The 27,979-nt window shown below is 37.6% G+C and overlaps 1 protein-coding gene across 2 annotated transcripts in view; it reads right to left on the bottom strand.

Moving 5' to 3' along the window:
• Nucleotides 1–27,979, bottom strand: part of Znf385d (zinc finger protein 385D) — a 636,064-nt gene that overhangs the window by 62,541 nt on the left and 545,544 nt on the right. For both annotated transcript variants that reach the window (XM_048801021.1, XM_015494517.2), the window contains exon 4: nucleotides 23,051–23,213. In XM_048801021.1, coding sequence (XP_048656978.1) covers nucleotides 23,051–23,213 — 163 coding nt within the window. The remainder of the gene's footprint in view (nucleotides 1–23,050; nucleotides 23,214–27,979) is intronic.

Genomic DNA, 27,979 nt, shown 5'->3' with positions numbered 1-27,979 from the left:
TTGTGGACTGTGGGCCAAATGTACTCACAAACTGTTTTCCTAAATGAAGTTATATTGGAACACAGTCACTGTTATTCAATAACATATTTTTCTAGGCTGTTTGACACTACAATGCCATAACTGAGTGAGTGGCTACGACAGGGACTATATGGCCTGCAAATTTAAAAATAGTTCCCAGTGGTCCTCTGTAGAAAAAGTCTGCCAGTCCTGACTAAGTCATCCTTACCCAGGATTATTAAAGTACAGGTTGCTGGGGTGTTGCCCTGTGGCAGAGTATTTGGGGAGCACGCCCAAGGCTCTGGGTTAGATGGTCCTAGAACTACAGACAAACAAATAAATAAACTGGGTCAAGAAAAGCATGACTTCTTTCTGATTCTTCCAAACATCACACAACCAAAAAAAAAAAATTTAAAAATATCTTGAACACTACTACTCCCTTCTAGGCAAAGCTTTTACCCTGGGTACCTTGAAATCAGTATTTTCTCAAATCTTATAATCAGTAGAAGTATCTGTGAAATTTTTAAAAAGAGACAACTCCTGGACCTCAAATTAGGTCTCAAGGTGGTGATTTTGAATACTCCACAGCATCAGCTGCTAGGACAGCTCAGTTCTTCCTTTCTACCACTGGGCCCTTTTGTTTATGGGGAAATGACCTCTGTTTCTGTTGTGATTGTTGGGGGTGGTTGTTTGGTAAACATTTTACTTTGAAACAATTTTAGATCCACATGAAAGGTGCAAAAACATAGTAGAGTTTCCATGCAGCCTTGACCCAGAATCCTTCAGTGAACGCCTCATACATAACCATAGACACATCATCAAAATCAGAAAATTGACCTTGTACAGTATTAATATACTAAATTTGCAGGTTAGCAAATTGTGGACTGTGGGTCAAACGTACTCACAAACTGTTTTCCTAAATGAAGTTATATTGGAACACAAGTCACTGTTATTCAATAACTTATTTTTCTAGGCTGTTATTTGGATGCTATTTGGATTTTACCACTTTGATCATGCAATCCTTCTTTTATATTTCTATGAAGTTCTATTTCTTATATTGAGTTTTATAATTTGCCATCCTGATCTGGAACCGACTGTTACCTCACACACAAAGCTGCCCTCCTGTGCTACCCCCATTATAGTCATAGTTTCCTTCCAACCCTAAATTCTGGAAACTACTCCATCAGTGTTATTCAGAAAATTCTATCTAGATGGAATAATAAAAAGATAGTTCCTTTTGAGAGTGGTTTTGTTCACTTGCCATGATGCCTTTAAAATCTACCCAAGATGTTAGGCATATCAATAGTTTATTCCTCTGAGGTGCTAAGTACCATTCCTTTCTATCAATTTATTATAATTTACTAATTCATTTGTCCAATAAAAAAAACAAACATTTGGGTCATTTCCAGTATTTTCCGATGGTTCATAAAACTGCTATAGATATCTGTATTCATATTTTTGAGTAAATATAGTTTTCATTTCTCTTAGATATTCTTAGGTGTAAGATCTCTGGGTCATATGGCAAATATATTTTTATCTTGAAAATAAACTGCCAAAAATGTTTTGCTCAATAGCTATATTAGTTGTGTTTCCCCCAGAAATATGTACAAAGTCCCAATCGTTCCACATTCTCATAAGTAGTTAGAATTGTCAGTATTTATTTTATTTTAGCAATTCTAACAGGTGTGTAGTAGTGTCTTATCATGGCTTTAATTTGCATTTTCCCAGCAGCTAATAGCATCAAATATCTTTTCATGGCTTATTTGCCATCTGTCCATTCTTCAGAAGAATATCTGTTCAAACTTTGAACTTTTTCCTTTTTTAATTATTGAGCATTAAACATTCTTTATATATTCTGGATACAATATCTTTGCCAGATATTTGAACTGAAAATATTTTCTATTTCTTGACTTTCACAAACTTTTCCCACCTCCCACTAGGGATTGAACCCAGGGGCTTAACTACTCAGTCATATCCCCAGCCCTTTTTATTTATTTATTTTGAGATAGGTTCTCCCTAAGTTGCCAAGGCTGGCCTGAAACTTGTGATCCTCCTGTCTCAGCCTCCTAAGTCACTGGGATTATTAGCATATGCCACCATGCCTGACTACAACATTTTTAATTTTGGCGAAGTACAATTAATTTTTCTTCTTTTATGGATCATGCCTTTGGTGACATTCTTTAGCAGAGTCCAATTATGGTAGAGAAATTGCTTAGTACTTTGAACAAGAAAATTTAGTATTAACTGGAATGGGAACATTAAATGACAATTAGCAGGTAAGAGAAAAAGAGATCTCTAAATAATACAGGATTAGCAGATATAAGCATCATGTGTCTAGGGAAAAAAGTTTCCTTTCTCAACCCAGATCTCACTGGAGAGGGTGTGGACATAACTCACTGAATGCTAGAGAGATTTCTATAGGACTTCTTGGTGGAACTTGGGGGAAATCTGTTCTCTAGATACCAAGGAAAGCTGCTCACAAGGCAGCATCTTGCCAGAGCTACAATGCTACAAAACCGCCTTAGGAATGTGTTGGGAGAAGCTGCTGGAATGTGACTGCTATGGCCACCTTACACTATAGGAGTTTGACCAGAGAGATCATGAGACCAGGAATAAAGACACCTACTTTCCACAATGTCTCTCCATAGCCATCTGCTTACAAAGGTTAACATCATTCCAGCTTGTCAAAGGATACTAAAGGGTCTAGATTCTGTCAGAGGTAGTCAACTTGCAATTCCCCTAGTACCTTTTTGTTTTGGATAAAATTTTATTTAAACCCCAGATGGTTGACCCAGGGGTAGTATTTTGAAATCTTGATATAAATTGCATATGATTTGAGTCACTATATTATCAGGGAATATGTTTGCTGAGCCAAGATTAATACTAATACTTATATAAAATGGACAAACTCCACACCATACCTTCCATGATCTTTGGTTGATGTTGTTCACATTTTTCTGTGGTTTCCTTCCCTTGAGTATGGGCAGGACCTGCAACTTCCTTTTTTGGTGGGATTTAGCATACTCTTTCAAGTTTATTTTGTTTCACTGCCTATACTTGCATGAGAGCTGAGTACAGACGGTCAGCAGGACTTTCCCTCTCCTTCTGAAGTGAGGGTGGCAGAGAAGGCAAGGCATAGCTTCTGGGTGGTGTCGTCTGAAGTTCAGGGAGTACTGCCAAAAGGGTCCTGTTCTCTAGAGCTGCCTCTTCCATATCTAGAAGAGAACTAGAAAGAACAGCTTGTCTTGGGGCTGTTTTGTTTACAGCAAGTGACAGCTCTAGGTTATAGGATCTTCTAGGAGCCCAAGATTGGCATTAGTAGGAGACAAACAAAACAAAACAAAACAAAAAAAAAAGCAAAACGAGGAGCTTCCCACTGGGTAATAGCTCAGGTCCTGAGGTCCCCATTCAGCTCTACCTTTTTCTCCATTCCCTCCCTCTCCTGATGGTTGCTTTATGACTCCTCTCCAGGCTTGTAGTTATCAGGAGGAATAGCGTAGAATGTGCTTACTCTACCTTCTCTGGACCCAGAAACTCCCCAGGGTCTGTTTGAATTGATTTATTTGCTTTAACTACATGCCAAGGTCTATCCCACATGTAGGTGTTTTAAAGCCTGAGGGTTGCCATGATCAATTGGCTAGCTGAGATTTCCCTCTAAAAAGATGGTTGTCTTGATCCATAGGGTTTACGTACTTGCCAAAGCTAGATACAGATCGTAATACGGACTTTAAAGAAAAGAGACATCCGTGTTAATTATGAGAAGCAGACTCTACAAAACACTGTAGCTGATCTGAGGAAAGAGGGTCAGTTGTCCTAAAATGCCAGTAAAAGGGGGCTAACACACACTGGCGTCACCGACTCCTTACCTATCAGGCATGTCAAATCCCAGAATGCCTTGACACACTGTGTGGCTTTACAACTGTTTCCGCCCTTCCTAGCTGGCTCTCAGTTTCCTCTATGGGGTTTCCTTTATACAGCTTTTTAATCTCTTTGCCCAACATCATTTATTTTTTTTCATTTGTGAGATTCACAGAGAAGTAGAATATCTCATTTCTATCTCAAAATGACAATACACAATAATAGTGGTGACCATAGTAACTTTCTAAGATTTCAGAGTACCAATTATGTGCCAGGCAATCTGTTAGCTGCCTTAACTGTGCTATTGATCATCCTCTGTATAAGTTATTGCAGGAGAAACAAAGAAAATTAAATGGTACAGCAGAGATTAGAAACCTAGAGTCTGATTCTCGATCTCACCTTCTTTTTCCAAACCAAAGGCTCACCTGTACCCTACCCCTGCCTCCACTGCTGTATCACCCTTTTTACCTGTATCTTTAGGCTTACATCATAGTATTTACATTTTGATTTTATCTACCAAACAAGACTGAAAGCTTCTTGATGGCAGTGAATTATCCTATAATAGCTACGTGACATAGAATAATCCTATGTTGGGTGTTGAGTGGCTAGACGCTGATTTTCATAGCTGACAATTTAAGGGCTATCCTTCTCTGGAAATTTGCTCAGCAGAGACTGAAAGAATCTGTCTCGAGAGTCACAAATCCAGCCAAGGACCAGCTGAGTGGAAGGGATGCTTGGTGAATAATGAGGCTAATCTGAGTGATGATCAAGACTTGGCCATGCATAGATATGAGCACCCAACTTGAAATGAGGTGCCACTGCACACATTAATTTATAACTACATATGAAGAAATGGAGCCAAGCATAATAAATGCAAGTATAAGCCTTTCAAACACACACACACATTTCAGAGACTCATATTTGATGATGATACCTGATAGAGGCTCCCATCTGTCATGCCACAGCCTCCCATCCTGATTACAAAGTACATGTTGTCTATTTCTCTGAACATGATGACATGTTATCAAAAGGTGATAAATGCCTTCACAAACAGGAAGGGCTAAAAAAAAATGCCTGCAATATTTCTCTGTGGTTTTGCGAGAGACATCTTGACTGGATTTCCTATCTGGTAGGGAGTAAAAAGCTAAAAGCTATAACCATCAGGAAAGCTCAAATGTTAAGAGATAAAAATCGAAAGTGTGAACATTGGGATAGACATTAGATCACATCTACTGTAACCATAATTCAGAGCTGGAGCTTGCTCCAAGACATTCCTAATAACTTGTCACAGGGCTGCCCCAGAACTGCTCCAAAGTCAGAAATATATCTGAAGGGCTCTATTTGAGAGACAGTTCTTTTATTCATTCATTCATTCACTCATAGATTTATTTGATGACTACATCATGCTTATTATGATGCTCTAGGAATGTGCAAAACACCAAGAAAATAGCCATGAACAAAACAGCCCTATCCCTAGTCTTAAGGAGCTTCTATTCTACTAGAAGTGGAAGAAGATAGGCAAAACTAATTAAGAAATGAAATACTTATAAATGTGCTGGAGTATCTTGAATGTAGTAGTATCAAAAATAAGTTCTTTCAGAGGAACTCATGAAGTCCTCTGTATCTTTTGCTAATTAGTCCTGTTATATTCTAACAGGTTGAAGAGAACAAGCCTTTTAATTCTCCCACATGGGGCACAGCAGATTTTGAGAATAGTTCACATCTTTCCTCAAACTTTTCTAGGACAAATGCCTCCAATTTTTTTCCAACACTTTTACTTCTTACAAAGTCTTGTCATTTATCATCAATTTACCAGTCTGCTTCCACATGCCATTTTTTTCCCTTTGTAAACATAGTAGTTTGCAATCTGTCGCCTTTGCTCATAAGTACGTACATGAGCTGGAATTCACTATATGGCCCAAATTAAATACAAAAGGGACTTGGAAATGGAAAGGAATAATGGATAGTTGGTGAGTGCTATATCTATTGAGAATTCCAAATCTCACTTGACATTATGACAGTAGATCTAATAATGCTATCATCTTTCTCATTGTTGATTCCTTATATTTACTGATGCTTCCAAATGTAATGACACACAAATATGCACCCACATGTGCACAGGTACCCATACCACAGAAGAGATAACATTAATATAGTAAAGGAATGGAGAAAATTTGACTGAGGGAAAGGCTCAAATCTCCTTTATGAAAACATAACACTTATCAGATGGCAACTTGGATAACAGAAGCAACATGCATAGTGCTCAGGATCAGCTCACTGGAATTACATTTGCTAGATTCAAATCCTGGTTTCTGCAAAATCATTACCAAGGGCAAGTACTTAACCTCTCTGTTCCTTAGTATTTTCATTCACAAAATGAAAACAAGAGCAAAACTTTTGTTAAGCTGCTGCAAGGATTAAATGCATCAATCCGTGTAAAACATTACATAGCTTGACTCAGGGTAAGTGCTTCAGATGTGTAAGCTGTTGCTATTATCACAACTGGATGTGCATTGGAAATGAGATTTCTTTATTTGCTAAAATCAAGCCAGTCTTCCCTAACAGTCTCCAACGTGCTGTACTGGAAGGAGAATGGGAGAATGTATTTTAATATCGAACTTACATGTTTGTATGGGCACCATCTCTCCAGGTTGAATCATATCCTTTGAATGTGTTTTTGCCCCTTCACTCTATGAAACACAGAATTCTATTTTTCTTTCCTTTCATGTGCTTGATCTAAGTCTCTCATGTCCCTTCCATTAACTTCAATGATGACAACGACTGTTCATTGTACTCATTCCAGTCTTCCTGGCAGTCAAGGCATAAAGGGAAATACAACTCTTATCGAGAAGGAAGGAAGTGTGCCTGTTCTTCAGGAAGATAATATTAGCTTAGCATTTCAGGTGCCCACATGCATCTACATATCCAGAATAGAATCTCTCACCATAAAGCACAAAGGCAAAATAACTTACAGGATGTTTGACTATCTATGTAAGAATTCAAAACTGCATTGCTCTATGTATCCTTATTCCTAGGCTTCTACCCATCCAATGTCACAGCTCTGTAGAAACAGGGTGCAATTCACATTAAGAACATGGCAACTATAGTAAACTTGGGCTCACTAGGTAGTCTGTTACTTGAGTCTTGACTGTTTTCTTAGATCAAGGTTTTTAGAGTGTTAATAAGTCCAGCCAGTTTGAGCTCTCTGGAAAGTAAATGTTGGCATTTATTTGTTTAATCTCGCCAAGACATTCCAAAAGCTTACCTGAAGGTAGTATTTAGAATTGGGTTTCTAGTCCCAAAGGATGCTGTTGTTATTCTTAAGAGTCGGCCTGAAGCCCTAGCAGGGAACAAGCACATTTGCAGATAGAGTCTCTTAATAAACCGATGAAAGCTCCCAGTTAAAAGCTGAAGGATGCCACTTAATGCTTTCTTCTGCTTTTAATGGACTGAAACTTGTTAAAACACTGCTAAATAATAATGTGATTTTTTTTTTCTTGCAGGCAACAGGAGGACAGGAACACAGGCGCCCAGGAGAAAGGAGTATTCCAATAAGCTTTGCACCAAAGGTGGCTGAAATATAGAAAAATATAGAGCCCACAGAGTCCAAGGAGTCCCACGGAAAGATGGGAGATGAAACTCGAGACGTTCCACTCAGATAGAACTTCTATGATTACATTATCAACTTTCCTGGGGCTATTAAATCAGCAGAGCAAAAAATAGGCACATTTGGTTCACAGACAGAGAAGGCTGGGTACAGAGGAGGGAGGATTAAAATGGCACAACAGATGTCTCAGGGCTCTCGTATCAAGGTGCATGCTCTGAAGGGCTCTTCTGAGGGCTCTAATGCAGAGAATGGCTTATTGAGTGCAAAAATGAGAGAAGTTAGGGGATGGAGTTTGAAGACTTTCTTCATTCTTTAGCTTCCCAGATGGGCTGTTTCTATCTATTTTTGGATTTGTGATGTCAAACCAACCAGCCGAGGTAGTCATTTCAGTGAATTTTTTGCTTCTGTGACACCTGTCATGTTTCAGCTTCAGTAGTCAAGACTCGTGCTTTTCTGGCCAGAAACATTCATCTATCTGCCACATCCTTTGCTACTGGCCTGTCCTTGATGTGCAGTAGGCTTCAGACCTGCAGAACATCATGAAGGTCCTTGTTCTGAATTTGGCCTCGGTGTCAATAGCCTCCTTTCCTTCCAGTTTGGAGACCACTTTCTGACTCCCTCCATGGTTGGACTCAAGACCTTCACCTGACCTCTTCAGATTATCCATCCACATTTTATAGAAGTTCCTCTTTTGGTTGCTGTTTCAAATACATGGCTCTGATGTGTTAACCTTCCACAAGCCTGGTTTTGGCTCTTGATTGCCTTACCTATCATTTTCATGTGTCCCTCCTACCATCCCAATCTCTCCCTTGTCGTTCTCTACATCTTCTTGTCTTGCCTTTTCTATTGCTGTCGTCCCAATCCATATCAATAAATAATAAACAAAATGTCCCTTTTCACTTTCCAAAGATAGTCCCACCTCATATGCTATTCTTACAATGTACAATGTGACTTTGCCATTCTACCATTACCTTCTCCCCAAGTACCTATCTAAGAATAGAGTGAAAAAAATGTTGTGACTTTAGGGGATAAGGTGTAAAAGAAAATACAGCTTTGGCCCATATCTTTTCTTTTGTAGCCCAGGTGCCATACTGTGAAAAATCCCAGCTCATCCACAAGGAGAGACCACTAGTAGGTGCTCTGGCTATCAGCACTGGCTGTTGGTATCAGGGCAGCATCAACAGCCGGACATGGGAGTAGGTCCATGGAAGCTGTCATGTCACTCTAATACAGAAGATGCATCTCTGCTCTTTGCCTATGGAAAAACATCCTACTTAATATAAGTCAACCACCAGATTCAAGAGATATACTACTACTACTATTTTTCCACTACCAAGTTTGGATTGCTTTATTTTTCATTTATTGGCAATCGGTACAAGCATGAAGTAGCTCAGTATTTGGAGTCATCCAGACAAGGAATTCACGGAGTAGGGTCCCTAGGCCACACACTAGGCCTGCTGCCTGATTTATTTTATTTTATTTTTAGAATATTTATTTATTTATGTATCTTTAGTTTTAGGTGGATACATTAGTTTGTTTTTATGTGGTGCTGAGGATCCTGTATGTGCCTCATGTATGCTAGGCGAGCACTCTACCACTAAGCCATCACCCCAGCTGCCTGATTTATTTAACATATTTCTAATGGCTACTTTCATGCAGCAGGGTCAGATTAAGTAGTTGTGATGGAGGCTAAAATATTACCTGGTCCCTTGCAAAAAAAACCTTGCTGAACCCTGAAGAGACGAATTGATGACTTATCTACTCTTGACAGTGAATATTTACCATTTTGTAACCTAATCCAGTTATGTAAAATTTTATTTTTGATTTATACACTAAAGGTAAAGCTACACTTGGATAAAGCTTTCATTAAGTTGAAATGCACCACAGAGACTCTAAATAGCCACATCTGTGATTTGCATAATGCTAAAGTTGAACTGAGTACCAGTGAAGATGGCTCAAGAGCAAATACGTTGATTGACCAGGGAGTGTGGTACATCATAATAAATGCTTCATTTTTTTTTTTTCTGGAATACGAAGACAGAAACTCCTGACTGTGTAGAAACTTACATTGCAAAGAATTTTGAGGAACATAAAGCAAAGTTTTCTAAGTAAAGACAAATATTCATTCTTAAAAACCTAGAGCTAAACTGAATCAACCTAATGACAGAGTACCCACAAAGTGAACTGGCATGTTTCACAAGGTCTAAGTGTGTTTTTTGTGAGAAAACACCTTTGTCATTCAAGTCTCGATTTCTTTGTTTCATTACTCTTTGCATTATAAAAAAATAATATTTGGACAGGCTTAGTTTGATTACACAAACAATTCAATATTTGGGAGCACGTGAAGGAAGTCATAAAGGATACAACTCAGAAAGCTATCCGATTCTCCCCCATTAACTGCAATTTTAATGAAAGATGTCATCTATTGAAGAATGAAAATAACAGTGGACCAAGTACTCAATGAATTCGACAGCCGTGACAAGTAAATTATTCCATTGTTGCTCCAACCCTAGTTATTAGATCGGTTTTTATTAACACAAAGGCATAAAATCTGTTTAGAATCTTGGATTATACAGAAAAAAAAAGTGTCTTTACCTGCAGTTGCTAGAGTAAAGAACTTTTTATGAAAAACTTTTTAAAGATATATCCATCTTTCAGGATGTCAAAGCACTCCCCCTGACTAGGATGTGAAAGTTAATACACACCACTATCTGGGAATAAGTAGAGGACAGATACTATATCACTAACATATTTTTCATACTGTTTGGCAAATGAAAGATTTATATGTTCCTGCTAACAGAAATAACTATGATTTCTGTTCCAGTTTGGATACTCAGTATGTTCTGCAAAGCAAGTTCTTTAAAATTAGGATATCAATAACTTAGAAATAACTCTTCATAGGATTGCATCATTTTGTTTTATATGAGGATAAAATGTAATATTTTATATGATGACATATTAAAAATTTTGAAGAGCTATGTAAATAAAAATGACATTTTTTTTCCTGCTAAAAAATTGACAGGTTTATGGGGAAAATTGTTTGTGACCTCTAAACTCACGACTACATTACTATTGGTGCTCTATGTCCATGGATTCCTGGTCCATGAATTCAGCCAACTGTCAATAAAAAGATTTGTTTTTTAAAAAATTGCACCTGGGGGCTGGGGATGTGGCTCAAGCGGTAGTGCGCTCGCCTGGCATGCGTGCGGCCCGGGTTCGATCCTCAGCACCACATACAAACAAAGATGTTGTGTCCGCCGAAAAACTAAAAAAAATAAATATTAAAAATTCTCTCTCTCTCTCTCTCTCCCTCTCTCTCACTCTCTTTAAAAAAAAAAAAAATGCACCTGTGCCGATTATGTATAAATGCTTTTTTCATTGTCATTATTTCATAGTGTAACAACAATTTAAAAAGCATTTACATTGTATTGGTATTATGACTAATCCAGAAATGATTTAAAGTATATGAGCAGATATGCATAGGCTATATGAAAATTCCATGACATTTTAGATAAGAACTTGAGCATCCTTGGATTTTGGAATCTGCAGAGAGTTTTGTAAACAATGCCCCAAGGATACTGTGGGACAATTGTAGCTTATTTTTAAGTATAACTATATGCTTATCTAAAATATCTTAGTAATAGCAGATAGCATGAATCTATGGGCCATGAACCACTCTTTTCTAAGTTACTGGATTTTCAATTACAAAATTCATTGTACTAAATATCACCTTACTCGTCCCCCCAAATTAAAGCAGTTTTCCAAGTGACCATTCCTAGCAGACCACACATATCCTGCAAGACTCTTGATTTTTTTCAACATATGAATTCTTATATTTTTATTTGATAGCTTTGTATATTCACACAGAAAAAACAACATTTGACTAAAAACACTTGGGATCTCAATTGAAGGCATTCCCTCTAAAATCTGGAACAAGNATACAAGAGGAAGTGAGGGGAAGGGGAAAAATAATACAAGGGGGACAAATGAATGTCAGTAGAGGGGGCAGAGAGAGAAGAGGGGAGGGGAGGGGAGGGGAGGGGGGATAGTAGAGGATAGGAAAGGCAGCAGAATACAACAGACACTAGCATGGCAATATGTATCAATGGATGTGTAACTGATGTGATTCTGCAATCTGTATATGGGGTAAAAACGGGAGCTCATAACCCACTTGAATCAAAGTGTGAAATATGATATATCAAGAACTATGTAATGTTTTGAACATCCAACAATAAAAAATTAAAAAAAAAAAAAACTTAGGATCTCTTTTTGTGTGACTTGAGTCTTTTTCTTCCAGGGAATTTTGTCATTGTCTAAACAGCATCACAAAATCAAACAGATAAAAATGAAGGTAAAATGGTTTCATATGCAAATCCTAAATTATCATATTTTACACAATATCAAAAATGTTACTTTCAAACAACAAACTTTTCTGAAAAAATAATAAAAATAATAGCATGATTTCATTAACAAAATGTGGACCAATGTCAAGCTTTGGCCCTGGACCTTGTATTCTCTTACCAGCTTCTATTCAGGTAAAAAACCACAGTGAAGATGTAAAGGGCATATACCAAAGGCAGACACGACATGCACATCAGGCTCTTTTGATAGGTTCAAGGTCTAATATGTAAAAACAAGTATTTTCTGCTACCTGCTAAGGCAGGGTTGATGGTTTGCTAAATGAAAAGAACTACCCTAAGTAAGATAACAGACAAGTAGCAACCAAAGTTGGAGCTAGCGGAGTTAGTGCTAATGAGAACTATGGCAGGATTGTGTTTTGATGCCTAAAGGAGACAGCAAGACTAAAGGCCCTGAGAAGAATCAGAAGTGGGTTCAAAGTATACCACTCTCTAGTGGATTTGTTGACACCAGTCAAATTTCTTAACAAAGAACTGGATTTTTATATCTGTGAATTTAAGAATATTTACTGCTTAAGATTTAGGTATCTCTACAACCTTCACAAGCATGGTCTTTAAAAGTACAGAACTTTTAAGCCATGTTATTATAGCTTTTTGTTCTGTCACCTTCATTATCATGAGCCACCAGGGGACAGAAGCTCTACCAAAGGACCAGCAAATATTGAGTACTCACATGTTGATTAAATGGAACACTGCATCAAAGAAGTTATTTGAGAGATTACATACTGTTGGCATTAACAAAATATTTGTTCCCCCTCCTACCTCGGTCACATAAAATGATCATCGCACTTGCTCTCCACTTTCGTGGTACTATTCCTACTATTTTCTCCCAATAAATCATTTTCTAATTGAATTAAAATCTGTGGTTTTGCCTTGTTTTCTCAATCAGACTGAAGACATTTGGCAGGGGGTAGAGCTTCTAATCTGGGTCTTGGTTTTCATTTCTTCAGTACCTAATATATTGCAAAAGAAAAAAATATGTACAAATCTAAGAATATGAATGCATGCATAGATAAAAGGACAGATAAATAATCATGAAACAGATTGCAGATCTCTGATCATTTCGGTGAAAGGTAGGGAAGGTTTTCTTTTTTCCCCCAAACTCTTCTACTTCAGAGCCTTACTTTTCCCTCTGGTTTCACTTTAATAGTACTGGCAGGGAAACAGAGGTCAGCCAAAAAATAAAACAAGGTCCAAATGGGTCAGTATCATTACTTCTAACATTCTGCATCACGACCTTCACCTGGGACTCTGGCCAGGCACCAACTGTTAGTCTGAGGGTGATTGATTTGAGCAATCACATGAAAGTGAAATATTGTCAAGGCTGCCCTCAAACGCAGTCACAACAAAAGCAGAGCAAATTAGAGACAGTTGTGTACTGGCAGAGTGGCACCAACTCTATTCCATGGAGTTAATGTGCTCGCTGCCCTCAAATTTAACCTGATACCAATGTCACAACTTAAAGTTCAATACATCATCAATGTGACTCAATAGTGCTTTTTAAAATGTTCTTAACTCTCATTAGAAACTGAAGTAGCACAGTAATTTAATGATGAATTTGAATGCAATTATGGTAATTAAAATAGCAACTTAATTTTATGCTGTCTCTGGGAAATGTTCAGCCCAGTGGTTGCACCTTCAAATTCTGAGTTAACCTGGTTAATACCTTTGATTCATACCTCAAAGCAGTTAAACGTAGTAGAGTTCAGCTACTAAAACTTAGGAATACATGCCCTCAAATTCTTACTGTATATTCAAAATGTGTTGTTTTTACTTTCAATAGAATTCTTGAGATGATCTTCCTGATGGCGGGGAAACAGTACTATTTACTGATATTTTTGAATGCAAAACTATGTTAGCTGTTAGGACAAAGGTGTATGAAATGAAGGTGTAATTGCATCAAGAAGCTGAGTATGTCATGGGCTGGACAAAGAAGATAAAGCTTTAATACATGCAAGAACTGAGCTAACCCAGAAGCCTGGAAGTAGAACTTGGCCAGCCAGGAGGGTGAATGGACCTATACACGCTTGTGTGTGCCCATGTAAACATGCATTGTCATACAACATGTATGTTCTTCTTTGCAACAGAATATGACGCATGGGTCCGGGTGAGGTATAATGGAGGACTGTTATAGCAGAAGCACCTATAAACCTTGCTTCTGATCCTCAAGTGATTTTGTTGGGCTGGAGATGAGAAGAGACACGCAAGACGGACAGAAATGATGGGCAAAGGCTAGATCACAATGAAGTTTTGACAGCAGGAGTTTGCAAGCATAAATTTTTGCCTCAAATTATCTGCTTTGGTTTGTGTTTTGTTTCTCCTAAGGACTCAGTAGAGGCTTAATGTCTCCTGACTAAGAAATGGGCTGTTAACCCGTTTTTGTTGCACACTTCACGTCTAATACTGTTAGATACCAAACCTCTTAACATCCCCACATTAGAGACAAAGTTCTCTAATCGTCCACGTGTTTTTACAAGGTGCTCATCTGACATTCTGTCACATCTGATCAGATTTTAATTCCTTTGTTATATTTGTCATTTCTCCTTTATACCTGAAATTTTTCTAAAAGGGGCATTAAAAAGGGGCATTAAAAAGGGGCAAAAAGCTCTTCCATGAATACACAGAGACACAGATGTTTCCAAGAGTACGGCATCTGTAGAGAAAGCCACCGGGAGTTTTAATATCATTTTTAAATTCCATCCAGATGTCTGGTATATCAGAGATACTACTTAGGTGTTCAGCTTATCATTTGCTTTATAGATTTTATATTTTTGGTAAAAACACGTAGACACATGCATATAATGCTCATGCGCGCGCGTGCGCGCACATACACACACACACACACACATTTATGCATTGAAGGGGTTTGGGAAATGCATCTCAAAATATGCCCCTGTGATATGCTGATGAGTTCATAGCGAGGGCAACTAGAGAAAAGCAAATGAAGGGAAGAGCTTTCTCTAGACTCCCCTTATCTGCCTAGGGACAGATCCTCTAAAGGGAACTCAATTGCTAACTATTCCCTCTCCAGGAATCTGGTTAATCAGGTAAGACAGACTTCTATGGTAGCAGAGGAGACTAAATGTCAGTGCCACACCCAAAGGAACTCTGTACGGGTTATTGTCATCTTCCTCCCAAAATGATTTATCTACCTCTATGTCTCCCTTACATCTTGTCTCCCCTATCCCTTATGAAGATGGTATAAAAGCTTCTACACCTCACTGGGTGTTGAGATATATATCTTTCTATCCTTTTATACCCTTGTGCACATAACACCCTTGCATACCTTTCCCCTGTTCATCTACTTGCTGTCAGCTAATTTCAAAGGTTCAACTAGCAAACCTTCAGAAGGCACAAGTAAAGTATTTCCTCTCCTACAGCACACACAAGCAAACACACACAGGCAAGGAACCCAGTTGTTTTAAGACTCGAACACAAAATTATGCACGCATCAATTTCTTAATTTTTTCTTTATCATATGTACTGTACACCAGGCACCTAAACAAAGCTGGTGTACAGATCCTTTAGGAGCTTGGGATTCTTATAGCTTCACTCATTCATTATGTTGAGGAAGTCAACATGTTCTTGTCAAGATGAAGAATTCATCGAGAAATTTTCCTGTGATTCAGGGAGCAGTTTTATGTAATATATTTAGGTCAAAACTTTTATCAGCCAAATAGAACTAGCAAAACACCATTTATCTTGATTTCCCCATGCACGAAAAAGAAGATAATAGAATATTTTCTGTTATTTTCATGTCACCCCTAATGTACAATTTGTCATCACCAATTCACATACAAAGATTCTGGAACCACAACATTTAAATAAATGTTTGCTGTTTTTTTTTTTTTTTAAATCCTTCTTCTGAATTTCTTTTTATTTTTTTCAATCTCTCTAAAGATCTACTACTAGCACATTCTGCTGGCACTTATCACACATCTTCTGAGAAGGAAACACTTGATAAAATCTCTTTCTTTGACCAATCTTGAGCCAGTGCTAAGAAAAGAAAATGCACTTGAGGCATAAACAGTGTCACAATGGTGCTTCAGCTCCTACGCTGAGATGCAAGCAGTGGGGTCCTTCATCATGGGAGTTATTGTCCCAGGGATCCTTTGTTTGGGAGAACAGGTTAGAAAAGAAAGACCTCAGGAGCCAGCATAATTTCCACATTCTAAGAGGGACATTTGTACAACACTTCACCAGATATATAGGAGTTAGTGGAAATGTGTTCCCTTTCAAATCACTTTATATTGCCTCTTAAATTTCAACAGAGTTCCAGATTCATAACCCACAAGATAATTTGTTTCGCATCTCAAAGAAACCAAAACTGATTATGAAGACCTAGTACAGAGGAACACTTCATCAAGCATTAAAGACAGAATCTCATATGTAAATAACTATCTGCACACAGTATTTATATTCATGTCTAGTGTATAACATACCAATATTATAACAGGGACTTAGTGGCTACTTTTGCTAAGAAACATGGACTCTGCATTTGGGGCTGCAGATGGGTAAATAAAAGCAGGATAAACGTTCTGCCTGCCTTGCATGCAAATCACCTCATGATGAGATTGCCCCCCACCTCATGAGTGGGAACAATTACCAAATGACAGGAACTGAGGCTGCTTCCCTAGGAGCAATCATCTCAGGGGAACAAGATTGCTCCCATAAGTAGTAAGAATTTTCTGGAGTCACCTTGCAGCACTATGTTCAGATAATGATCATCCAGACCACAGTTTGCATCAAACTGTTTAATTATGCACACCTCTCATTCTGTGCCCTGATTCTTTCTCTATTTAAACCTGAAGTTCATGTTAGTAACCTGAGAACAGGGCTGAGTATGCTAGTCCCCTGGTCTTTCTGGTGTCATGATAATGATTAAAGTTCCTTTCCTGCCTTCACAGTCATCTCTTCAATTGGTGTCTTGGGATAGGTGTCAGAATCTATTCTGTTGGGACCCCCAGAGCTGGGGCCTTCACCTTAAAGAACTCCAGGGACAATATCATATATACAAATATATCAAAAATATAAATACATATAAGAGACACATAGCTTTCTGAAGTTAAGCTCACGTTGTATTTTGTCATTATTTTCAAATCTTTGAAGCCTAAATGAAACAAGACAAACGTTCCGCCATCCTCATGACAAGAGAAATGAAAGCTAATTCAAACTTGTCCTCTACTGAAAACTTTTTGTTTACTAAGTGACAGTGAGGTTGGTTTTTCCTTATAAACTATTCTTCTATCACCTTCACCACTAATTTGGCATTGTTATCATTTGGCTTCTACTTAAATCCCAAAGAAAAAAATATGTGTACTTGGGGCTGGGGTTGTGGCTCAGCGGTAGAGTGCTCGTCTAGCATGTGCAAGGCCCTGGGTTCGATCCTCAGCACCACATAAAAATAAATAAATAAAATAAAGGTATTATGTCCAACTACTTCTAAAAAATAAATGTTTAAAAAAATATATGTGTACTTAGCTTCATCTAGCACTGGTCCTGGGATAAACAGCTGGTTCAAGAGGCTAACGCTCATGGAAGGAACAAGACTCAGACTTGTGGCCTTAGGATGTACCGACTTTTCTATGAGGCTTTGTCCCCAGTGCATTTATTTCCAGTCACTGGCTATCATTTTATCATGAGAAAAATCTCTTTATCACTGAGTCCCTGAACATATTTTGTAATTCCAGTAAACACTTAGAGCAAATTATTGATGCAGAGTATAAATAAATGTTCCTTTGCCTTCATGGATCTTCTCAACAAAAGATTCAAAAGTACTTTACTCTTGGCACTTCTGAGTTTGATGAGTACAATGTCCCTGGATTACAATTTTAAATTTATAAAAAGAAAAGAGAGACATGAAAATGAATACAAGATGACTGAGTCATGAGAGTGAAAAGTGCAAATTTAAATTGTAATTTAGTAACATTATCTGATGAATATATTTGCAACTCACTGGGACTTGATAAAGAGGATTATATAATAAAACCAAGGAGAAATGTTCTAAGACCTTACCAATTAGATGACTAAGGCAAATCCATATACTCAATAGGCTAATTAACTCCTGATTGATAGTGACTAAAGGGCCATTAGAAATGTCAGACGTTCTTTATCCGTACAACTAGAGAATCTCAAAAAATAAGACAAAAATCTTCTTTAGCAATCATATATATCTGACATTTATATATATATATATATATATAAAATATAATATACATATATATCTGGTCCGAGTTTTAAACCTGTTCACTTATCACATTTAATATAAAAATACTTTGTAAAAAAAAGTAAACAATTTTGAAAAAAAAACAATAAAATGATTAATCAAATATGTACTCATGGGGCTGGGGTTGTGGCTCAGCAGTACAGTGCTCAGTGCTCGCCTAGCATGTGTGAGGCCCTGGGTTTGATCCTCAGTATCACATAAAAATAAATAAAAAAATAAAGGTATATAAAAAATATGTACTCCCAAGAGAAATGTCATGTAGCAATGGGAGAGGGTAAACGTATGAAAATAATATTTCAACAAGAATACTATAGTTCAAAAGGAATGTATTCTTATGGGACTCTGTGGGCAGGGAGAAAAAAAGAAAAGTGATTGACTTTAAAGAGAGAGGTTTAAAAGAGAGCATGAGTGATGGGGTAACAAGATGTATCTATGATGGAGGATATTGCAGGTGAGCAGTAGAAGAGAACTTGGGAAGGGTGCACTCTGATCACACCAAGGATGCCCATGAGGTCCAGCATAAAGACAGAATGATGGTTTCTAAATCTGTGCACCACATAGTAGAAATGGACAACAGAGCGAATGGCGTGCATGTCACGGCACAAGTATAGAAGCAGTTGGACCTGCATGGAGACTAAGGAAACTGATGGGCAAGGTACAGACCCAGAAGACCAGAATATGGGTAAGAATGCATCAAAGTATGGAAGCCATTTTTGGGGAATGGGAAGGAAGTAAGTTCCAATACATGTATTGATGTGGAGATTGAGAGAGAAGAGGAAAAGACAACTTGAAATGTTCAATCTGAACTTCAGTATTAGAAAAGAGCAAAGATAGAGTAGGAAGGAAGTGGAGGATTGTGGTCAAGATGAGGACTATTTTTTCTTTAACCTGTTAAATACTGATACTGGCAAACTAAGTAAGTAACCAACAGGCCATGGATGGAAAAGCAGATCTGGATTTAAGAGAAGGACAGGCATAGAGACTATCGAGGCGTATAAACATCAATGGTGGCTGAAGTCACAGTGCAAAGTTACAAGGGAATTCTTCGGCTCCACTGTGGTTAGGTTTAACAATAAAAAGTAAGAGGAATGTTATGTATTGCTTCCACTAAAAATTAGCTCTCAGAGCTTGCTGCCTATTGACTCTCTTTTTCCCTCCACCATAGAATTGGCCATATCCAGATAGTGGCTGCTTCAAAAACCTGAATCTGGTGTTAAAATTCACATGGAAAGAGGACACACAGCTCATATCTAATGTGAGTAATAAATAATTAGTTGTTGCAAAACTACTTGGATTTGGAGACTGTTTATTACTACCAAATAACCCAGTCTAATCTGACATAAACCATGGGAATAAATGAGAATCCTCAAATTCAAAAGTAAAGAAAATTCAAGTGACAGAATCACACAGAACTTAGGTAATTCTGAATTTGGCATTTTATAAAAGAGAAAACCATTTAATTACATTTGCAAAGGTACTTTGACTATAATGCCTTCATTTCTGTCTTTACTCTTTCTGTATCAAAAAAAAATATGCATTAAAAAAAACATGCTGAATCAGATAGTAAGTCTGGCTACTTTTGGAAAATGCTTCCTATATATAATATTCAGTAAGGACAGTATTCCCTTTTACATGCAAACTATTGAGTATTCAATGTCTTTTTAAATATTACATTTGCCTATGCATTTTTTTTGTGTGTGTGAATTCACCAATCTAACACTTTTCATTAGATCACAAGAATTAAATGTATGTGTAACATTAGAGAGTTTCTTCTAGCCTAGACATAGACAAATTAGGCTTTCTATGAACAATTAGTGGTTGATCCCTGAAAAGTACCATATGTTCACAATTCTAGCATGCAGACTGAGATAAGTAGTAAAAAAGAACAAAAACAAGATCGTAAACTAAGAAAAGCTAGCCCCATAGGTCATTTAGACATATTTATGACTCCAAGGAAGCAATCGAGACTCCCGTATATCACCAAGCAATACACAATTTAGGAATTTAAGAGAAAATATCTGTCAAAATTCTCTCTTTTACCAAGTAAGTTTGTAACCAAAACTTGTATTTTGTGAATATCCTAATCTTGATAGTTTAAAGAAAATCCCCAAATCAATTTTCTAATTCAAGTCCAGTCCACTTTTTATCCTTTTTACCATGTTTATCCAAACTCTGAGGGTTCTCATACACCAATGCTTTCCAAGCTTAGTGTTTTTCATTTCATTTTTTTCACTCATATAATTGGAAGAGGTTTTTTTTTTCTTTCATATAATTGGATTACTTTATTGAGATGATTTGGTGAAATCAATAAAATGTGATTTAACGTCTGTCATATGTATGGATAAGTTCCTAGATGACAGAAGATCCTTGTGCATTACTCAGAAGAGTTATACTTTTGTGTTACTAACAAATGCACAATCTTCGATTCTAGAGCCTCATCTCCCTCTCCTTCTGCCAAGTATTTAACTGTCCTAGAAAACTAGTTCAGAGATTCATTTTGTTTCCAGGTTTGGACTCTTAATAAACATGGGGAATAAGCAGTAATAAAAAGGACAAGTTATTATTTTAAGAAAAATTCAAATTTGTCAGCTCAGGTACCCTTGGTTTATAATGCAATCAAACTGGATAAGGGGGCTATGAAATGGGTGGAGTTTTCTTGGACTCCATAGTTCTCCTAGAGAGTTTCATGGAAATTCAGTTTTACAGTTACAATTAGGCTTAAAACATCTGTGAATGTGCTAGAATCTCTACTGTCTCATCCTGTATGATTTTTTTTCGACCTAAGTATCTGTCCCTATAGGTTAGTTCTAATGCCCAATACTTTCTTCCTTTGGCTTTCAGATGTTTGTGATAACTTTACACATTTCCGATTAGCCCTCCTGTCCTTCTGGAATTTTCTCTGCCTCTGGACTGGAAGGGTGTTTCATGATTTCAATACCCATTCCACTGCTAGGTAAGTTATGGCATGTTTGTTTTATGTCGATTCTCTTCCATAGCTTATTACTATTCAACTTCTAGAAGGACAGAGCCTTTGTGACTACCACCTTCCATGTTCCAGTCTTTACATTAAGAGCTGGAAGTACACGTCACAATTCCTTTCAGTAACAGAGAAAACATGCATTGGGGGGAGGGGACCTTCCTGACCCAAGTCAGCAGTTCAACCCACCATGCAAACATATTTTTTAATGATGTGCATGTTTAACATAGTAAGGATTTCTGCATTTTTAAAAGAGGAGTCAAATAGCCCAAATAGCCATTACTGGTTAAAAAAAAAATAGGTCTAGGAGTACAAAAATTCAGGAACAAGCAAAGATGATACTCTGAGCCTGGAGAGCAGGCTCCTCTTTATTCTGCCTTCTCACTAAGGTGTTCACATTAGAAAGCTATCTGAAGTTCTCTAGGGCAAGAGTGGCTTTGGGGATCCCCATCTGTGCCCCAATATCTGGGAACAGAAATTAAACTCAACTACTTCATTACCACTCATTCCCCTATAGTCACCAAAATAATGCAGCAAGTCTTCAATTATGAAACAAAAAAAAAAAAACTCATGCTTTTCCTATAACTTTTCACATCTAAGTTAATAAAATGGCATAATCCGGCTCTTGTTCTGGATACCAGAAATGAATCTGACAAGCACTTCCCCATATCCCCTTTAGAGTGTGGTGGCACAAATTTGGATACATCAGAGAATCAAAGGGCTCCAAGAAGGTTCATTCACTTCAAGAGACAGTTTACAGAAGGATCTTCAACACATCAGACCAGGTATCAGAGCACAGAGATGACAGGAGCATCCAGATTCAGGGAGTGCACAGGGATCTCAAAAGGAGGGGGCATCATGCATCCTCTGCCAGTACTACCTGGGAAAAACACATGCAGCATGCCAAGGGAGCTCAGGGAGAGTAGCAGTATCCCGTTTAGAATCAAATAGGCATCAAGCATCACCTCAGATCCTTGGAGGGGCTTATATGTGTCCAGTGGACATTCCAGGTGTGATGAAGTTGTTTTAATTTGTTCTATTTGTTTACTACTCAGCATTCTACATTTGCCCCAGTCATGGCAAAAGATTCTCTTCTAGTTTAAGACATTCCCGTCAGTGAGGAGATGAACATTTCCTGTTCTTCACCATTGCCCTCTCCATTGTATAAAATGGAAAGCAACCAATTTCTACTAGTTCTTGTGTTCCAGACAGTAATTTATTAAAGGGACATCCATGCATCATACAGGACTTCCTTTTATATAAAATTGGAGGACCAGCAGCCTTATTTTTTAAAATGCCAGCTTAGAGAAAGCCCCCTGGCTTTCCCTGCTATGTGTGAATAAACTGGTCCTTTAGAGGAGCAATCCCAAGGGGCCATTCAGAGGCCATCATTTCACCACGAAGTCTCTGTTAAAAAGAGTAATTGGTATCAATAACACTTACCTGTATATGCAGAGGGAAAGTTACCCAGCCATAACGAGCCCAGAATCACACAGCCACTAGTTAAAACAATGCAATGTTTGGAATTTATGAGAATAAAGCCTGTCAGTAATAATGCTCTTAATCGGGCCTTCTCGATTCATTTGGCATACTCTGCTGTGTACTCACGGTTAAATCAAATCTGCGGTGTGGAAATAAGCTAAGGGATTGTGTGCAAGAGGCGAAGGATACACTGAAAAGGTTCACTTCATAAAAAAGGAATATTGTGGACATGGCTTCCACATGGCCTTTGTGACTACTGTGCTCCTCTAAAAGCCACAGGACCCTTTCACCACGCAAAATGTGGACTATAACTAAGGATACTGGAAAAATGAGAGGAAACAGTTACCATTGTACAGAAAGATGGTTCAAGCGTGAATCAATGTGGCAGGCACATCATTAAACAGACATGGGGTTAGACAAGGGAGGGAACCCCCAAACAATGACAACGACAACGACGACAACAACAACAAAGATCATCGCTTAACCTGTTTTGTCAGAGCTGGTATTGATGGTATTGGTAGTGATGGTGGTGAAGGTAGTCTTTGCGCTGTCCTTGGCAGTTACAGATTTCTGCTTATTTTTCATGGCTTCCAGTGCTTTGAGCTTCTTGGCATGTTTCGTGCCTTTGTAGTGGGCCGCAGCCTGGCTCTACAAAGGAGAACAAAATGAACCATGCAATCAGGCTCATTTCTAAACTGGCATTCTCTGTATTACTGCAAATACAGACTCCCTTTCAATAACAGGTACCATGATGGCGGTGGCCAAGCAGTGGGATTCTATTTAGAATGATGCTAGAAAGCAATGGGAATCAAGTTCTAAAACCGCAGGACAGAAACAAGAAATATTTTCTGGTTTGTCTTAAGAGAAATGCAGCTAAATATTATCACATTCATGACATTTTTTGGTGGAGCAAGTGAAAAAAAAAATTAAGAATTTACACCTGGGTTGCTTTTTGTTCTGCCACTGAAGAGTCTGGGCTCCCAAAGATTAACAAGGGGCCCAGAAAAAGAGTGGCTCTCATCTCCTTGGCTCAGGAAATCTGTTTTCTTTTTCTACCATGTGTCTTATTAATATAGTCTCCAACGGGTGTCTGCCAGGAAAATTCAAACATAACAAGGGAAGTGGGCACCCTGGAGACTGAGGCTGAAGCTTGAGAATGCAAAAGTGAATGCAATGCCTAGGTACAGCTGGAGTCACATGGAAGCTGGGCAGTTTTATGATTCCATCTTTCTCTTTGCTACCAACGAGGGATAGCCTGAGAAATTCAAGATAGTGTCACTCTTTCAATACATGGATCTTTCATGCCGCAGTCCATTGTCAGAAGTCTCCAAGGTATTCCAACTTCCTAAAGGGGCCAATGTAATACTTTTGCCTATGCCTGTAGAGATTTTTTTTTTAAACAGGGATATATGTTGCCCATGTTTATATTTCTTAGCACTATTTTATTTGGGGGTGGGTTTACCAAAGAGATGTGATAATTGCAATATAAAATCATCTTTAAAAAATATATAGATATTAATGTTGATTTAAAAGAAAAAGGACTTTGGGCTGAAGGGAGGTGGAGAAGAGGAGGTTTGTGAGGGTGGGCAGGGAGATACTTAGATCAGGTTTTTCAGGTCAAAATCTTTACAAAAATTCATCTCCCCCCCAAAAAAAAAAATCTCAGTGGCAGACTATTTATATTAGATCAGACATTACTTCCCATGCTTATTTAAACTAAATGTTCCATTTTGTAATAATAATAATAATAATAATAATAATAATCACATTCTTCTCTTCACTCCACCACCTGCAATGGGCAGGGTGCTACAGTTTAGTGTCTTTTGGTAAATAAATAAATAGTCTGAACCTTCATTTGCATCATTCCAACAAGATATCTCACAGGACGAGGTACCCTTATTGAAAGAACACTGGACAAGGAAATTATATATTAGAAACAGTTTGAACAGAGAGCACACTCATGCATCAGTTACAAGTTTTCCAACAACACAGAACACCAAAAAAGGACATAGTGTGAACCAAAATAGAAGTTAAGACATGCTGTAGTTAATTAAGAAACCAGTGATAAGTTTAGATTGGTTTGATTCTAAGTGGGGAAAGTCACTGTGATAGACAGGTTTTTGTGTCTTTTATCCTGCTCAGTTTTCCTTTTTAATAAACCAAATCTCTTGGGAGCTATTTGCTATGGTCTAGATAGTTGATCATCTTTCCTGGCTATAGAGCTTCCCTTAAAACAAAGCTCCTCTCTTCTCTATGCTGGTACCCAGGGACCTGGGGACAGAAGTAAACGTTTTTAAAATGTATATTAAAAGATTGGGTATCAAATACTAGTGCTACCTCCACTTATACGTCCAAAATATAAATTTTAAAGGTTTCCTAGAAAATCTACACTCTCAGTTTTATTTACTATTAGACAAGACCATTTTAACATACCAGAGTCCAAGTGAATTTCACTGTTGTTGAAACTAAACTTACTCCAATAGAACTCCCAGAATGAACAAAAAGAAGCAAATTCCACAAAGAAGCCAAAACCCCATTCTGCACAAGTACAGACAGAACAGGTCCCTCCAGCAAGGAAGTCGTGGTGAGGAGCAGGTGACAAAATGACCCGTAGCTGGTAGGTTCACAATGGAGACACCCAATATTTTGAAATACAAAATAAAACAAACTGCATACTCACATCCACCTGGTCATCAAATGATAGTCTCAAAGTACGCTGATGACTAGTTTAATCACACAATATCTGATTTTTTAAAAAGGTGATTGCTCCTCCAAATTTGGGGGGGGGATGTCAAGTGACAAAAAGGTTCAAAGTGCTATCAAGAGACCAGGGCATGTAGAATACAGGGGAGATGAAGTGTAGTGGGGTGATGGCAGCAGAGGAGACCTATGTGATTGTGATTGTGTGGGGGCTGGTGTTGCGGGTAAAGGTGGCATCCAAATTTGAAACCTGATGTAGGCAGAGAACCAATTTCTCCATTGATTTTTATTTGATGACTTTAGAATGTGAGGGTTGTTCTTAAGTTTCCCTAGTCCAAATGCTTCTAATGTATATATATATTGAACCCACAGCTCACAGGTTCACCTTGATTCAGGTATGTTGTATAAAGGTGTGCTCCTGTGTCATGGCAGAAAACCCAGGCAGTTCTCTTTAGAATGGATAGATTATTCAGTGATATCTAATCTTTCTCTAACTCCAGACAAAGTTGACACCTAAATAGGAACTCTACAGAGAGATTTTTAAAAAGGAGCAGTTTTCCAGATATGTCTATTTGGGCCTCTTCTGCCTCATCTTTAGGCATATAGGTACAGAATGGTCATACCTTCCATAAGCATACTATGTTGTGCCTGAAATTGTTTCTGAGTATTTAGTAGTCAGTCTCTGAATCGTCATTTGCAGAAACCTGGGAACCATCCAGACACAGCAAATGATCATTTTTCACAGGAATGACTATTTGGTTAAATAAGCAAGCACGCTAATATTATATTGCATCTCACATAGATGTGATCCAAATAGTAAAATGTAGGCTTTAACCACTGACTTTGGAGGAATAAATGGGATAGCAATGCATAAATATCACTATACTAATCTTAAAATAGCATATGGCACCATGAAATCTAACTAGTCATCCCAAAGGCAAGCGCTGATTCTAGAGACAGGCATACATATTCCTATAGAATAGAATGATGCCATTTTAGATGTCATTGCCATGTCCTAACTATCAATAGCCAGTCAGACTTTCCAGTCTTCAAATTTTAACCTCCATATTTCAAAATGGCACTTTGCTTATACACAACTAAAAATTTTAAGTAGATATATCCACAAATGGCTAACAGTTGAGAGAGAGAGGTTCTGTCATTTTGAAACACACACACACAAATTTATATTTGTACCTTTACATATTTATATGTCTACATGTGTGCAATGCATATTACCCAAGAAAAATTATCAAGTTAATTTCCTTAAGAACAAGTCCAAAAAAGGCAGTCAAAAATAGCCCAGAATTACATGATATTGGGGAACTTCTATCCAAGAGGGGAGAACTCAAAACAGCAAATTAACCTTGGAAACCTCCTTAAAATTCCAGAACCAAAGTAGAAGTGATTGCCAACTCCTTGTGATTTTTCTCTTTCCTGGTTTTACCTTTTCTCTCCAAGGTAATTATTGTTGCAGCATGAACTCTGACACCATTACTTTTACCTCTAAATTGAGTGCTTTGCAATGATCCAGTCTTTAAGGGTTGAAGGAAACACAGCTCTATAATAATTCTAATAATAATAAGCAAAAACTAAGCCCTGTGGGCTGGGGTTTGGCTCAATGGTAGAGGCATATGTGCGAGGCACTGGGTTCAGTTTTCAGAATCACATATAAATAAATAAAATAGAGGTACATCAACAACTAAAAGAATATATTAAAAACAAAAAACAACAACTAAGCCCTGTGTCACAACTTTCAAAACTTCATTATTTAGAAGTATCTAAATTCACTCTTTCATTTTCATTAAACTGATTTGGTGTTAGCAACGTCTAGGTACATTCTTTATACACCTCTCTTTTTAGCCTAGGGAAGCCACTGGACAGCAAAAAAAACAAAAAACAAAAAATCTCTCTGGTAAGCTAGCTAAGAGCACTTTTCCTGTTACTATATTTACCAAAATATTTGAAGAAGAAATTTAAAGGTAGAATAATTTAATTGTTCTCGTGGCATAGATATTTTTATTACTTAATAATATGTCCCATGTATAACATTTAATAATTTCTTATCTTGTGATTGTATGGTTAAATTTAAGTAGCAGAGTACATTAAGAATAAAATGAAAATTGACTCGCATTGTGTCCCAATGTAAAAAAAAAAAAAAACATGATTCAATTAAGAGTATTCTTTGTGAGCGCCAGTGATTGATGCTTTACTTTGAATGTTTTTCTGTCTTCTGTGCTCTTCAATACAGGAATGAACAGTAGCAGCCATGGGAACAGAAAAAAAAAAAAAAGATAATACTCCCAAAGTAGAGTGATTTTCCTACCACACTGGGAGGAAAACATCTAAACAGAGAAAAGGGAGAGGCATGTCACATTTTCTCAGATACATTAAGTAACTCTAATTTTTATAAGCAAAGAAGATACTTTTTTTCCCACTAAGTACTAATACAGTTAGGAGAACTAATCTAGATGAATTCACTTATCTTTTCAAAGCTTCACAAGTTGTCTACAAACTTTGTGATCTCCAAACATAAAGTATTTAATGTTTTCAAGTATCAAATGTGAATAATAAAATAGTGGGTGCTTACCGGAGTTGAGAAAAGCATAATTTGAGAGTTTCTGCCTGGTTCCTGTCATGGAAGCAACCACTGCTTTTGTATAGGTGGAACCTAAACAGCTGCCTCCTTGAATGCTAATGATGGAGCACTGTTTGCG

This window comes from Marmota marmota, unplaced genomic scaffold, assembly GCF_001458135.2.
Source record: "Marmota marmota marmota unplaced genomic scaffold, marMar, whole genome shotgun sequence".
Classification (NCBI taxonomy): domain Eukaryota; kingdom Metazoa; phylum Chordata; class Mammalia; order Rodentia; family Sciuridae; genus Marmota; species Marmota marmota.
This window is presented reverse-complemented; position numbering and strand designations above follow the sequence as displayed.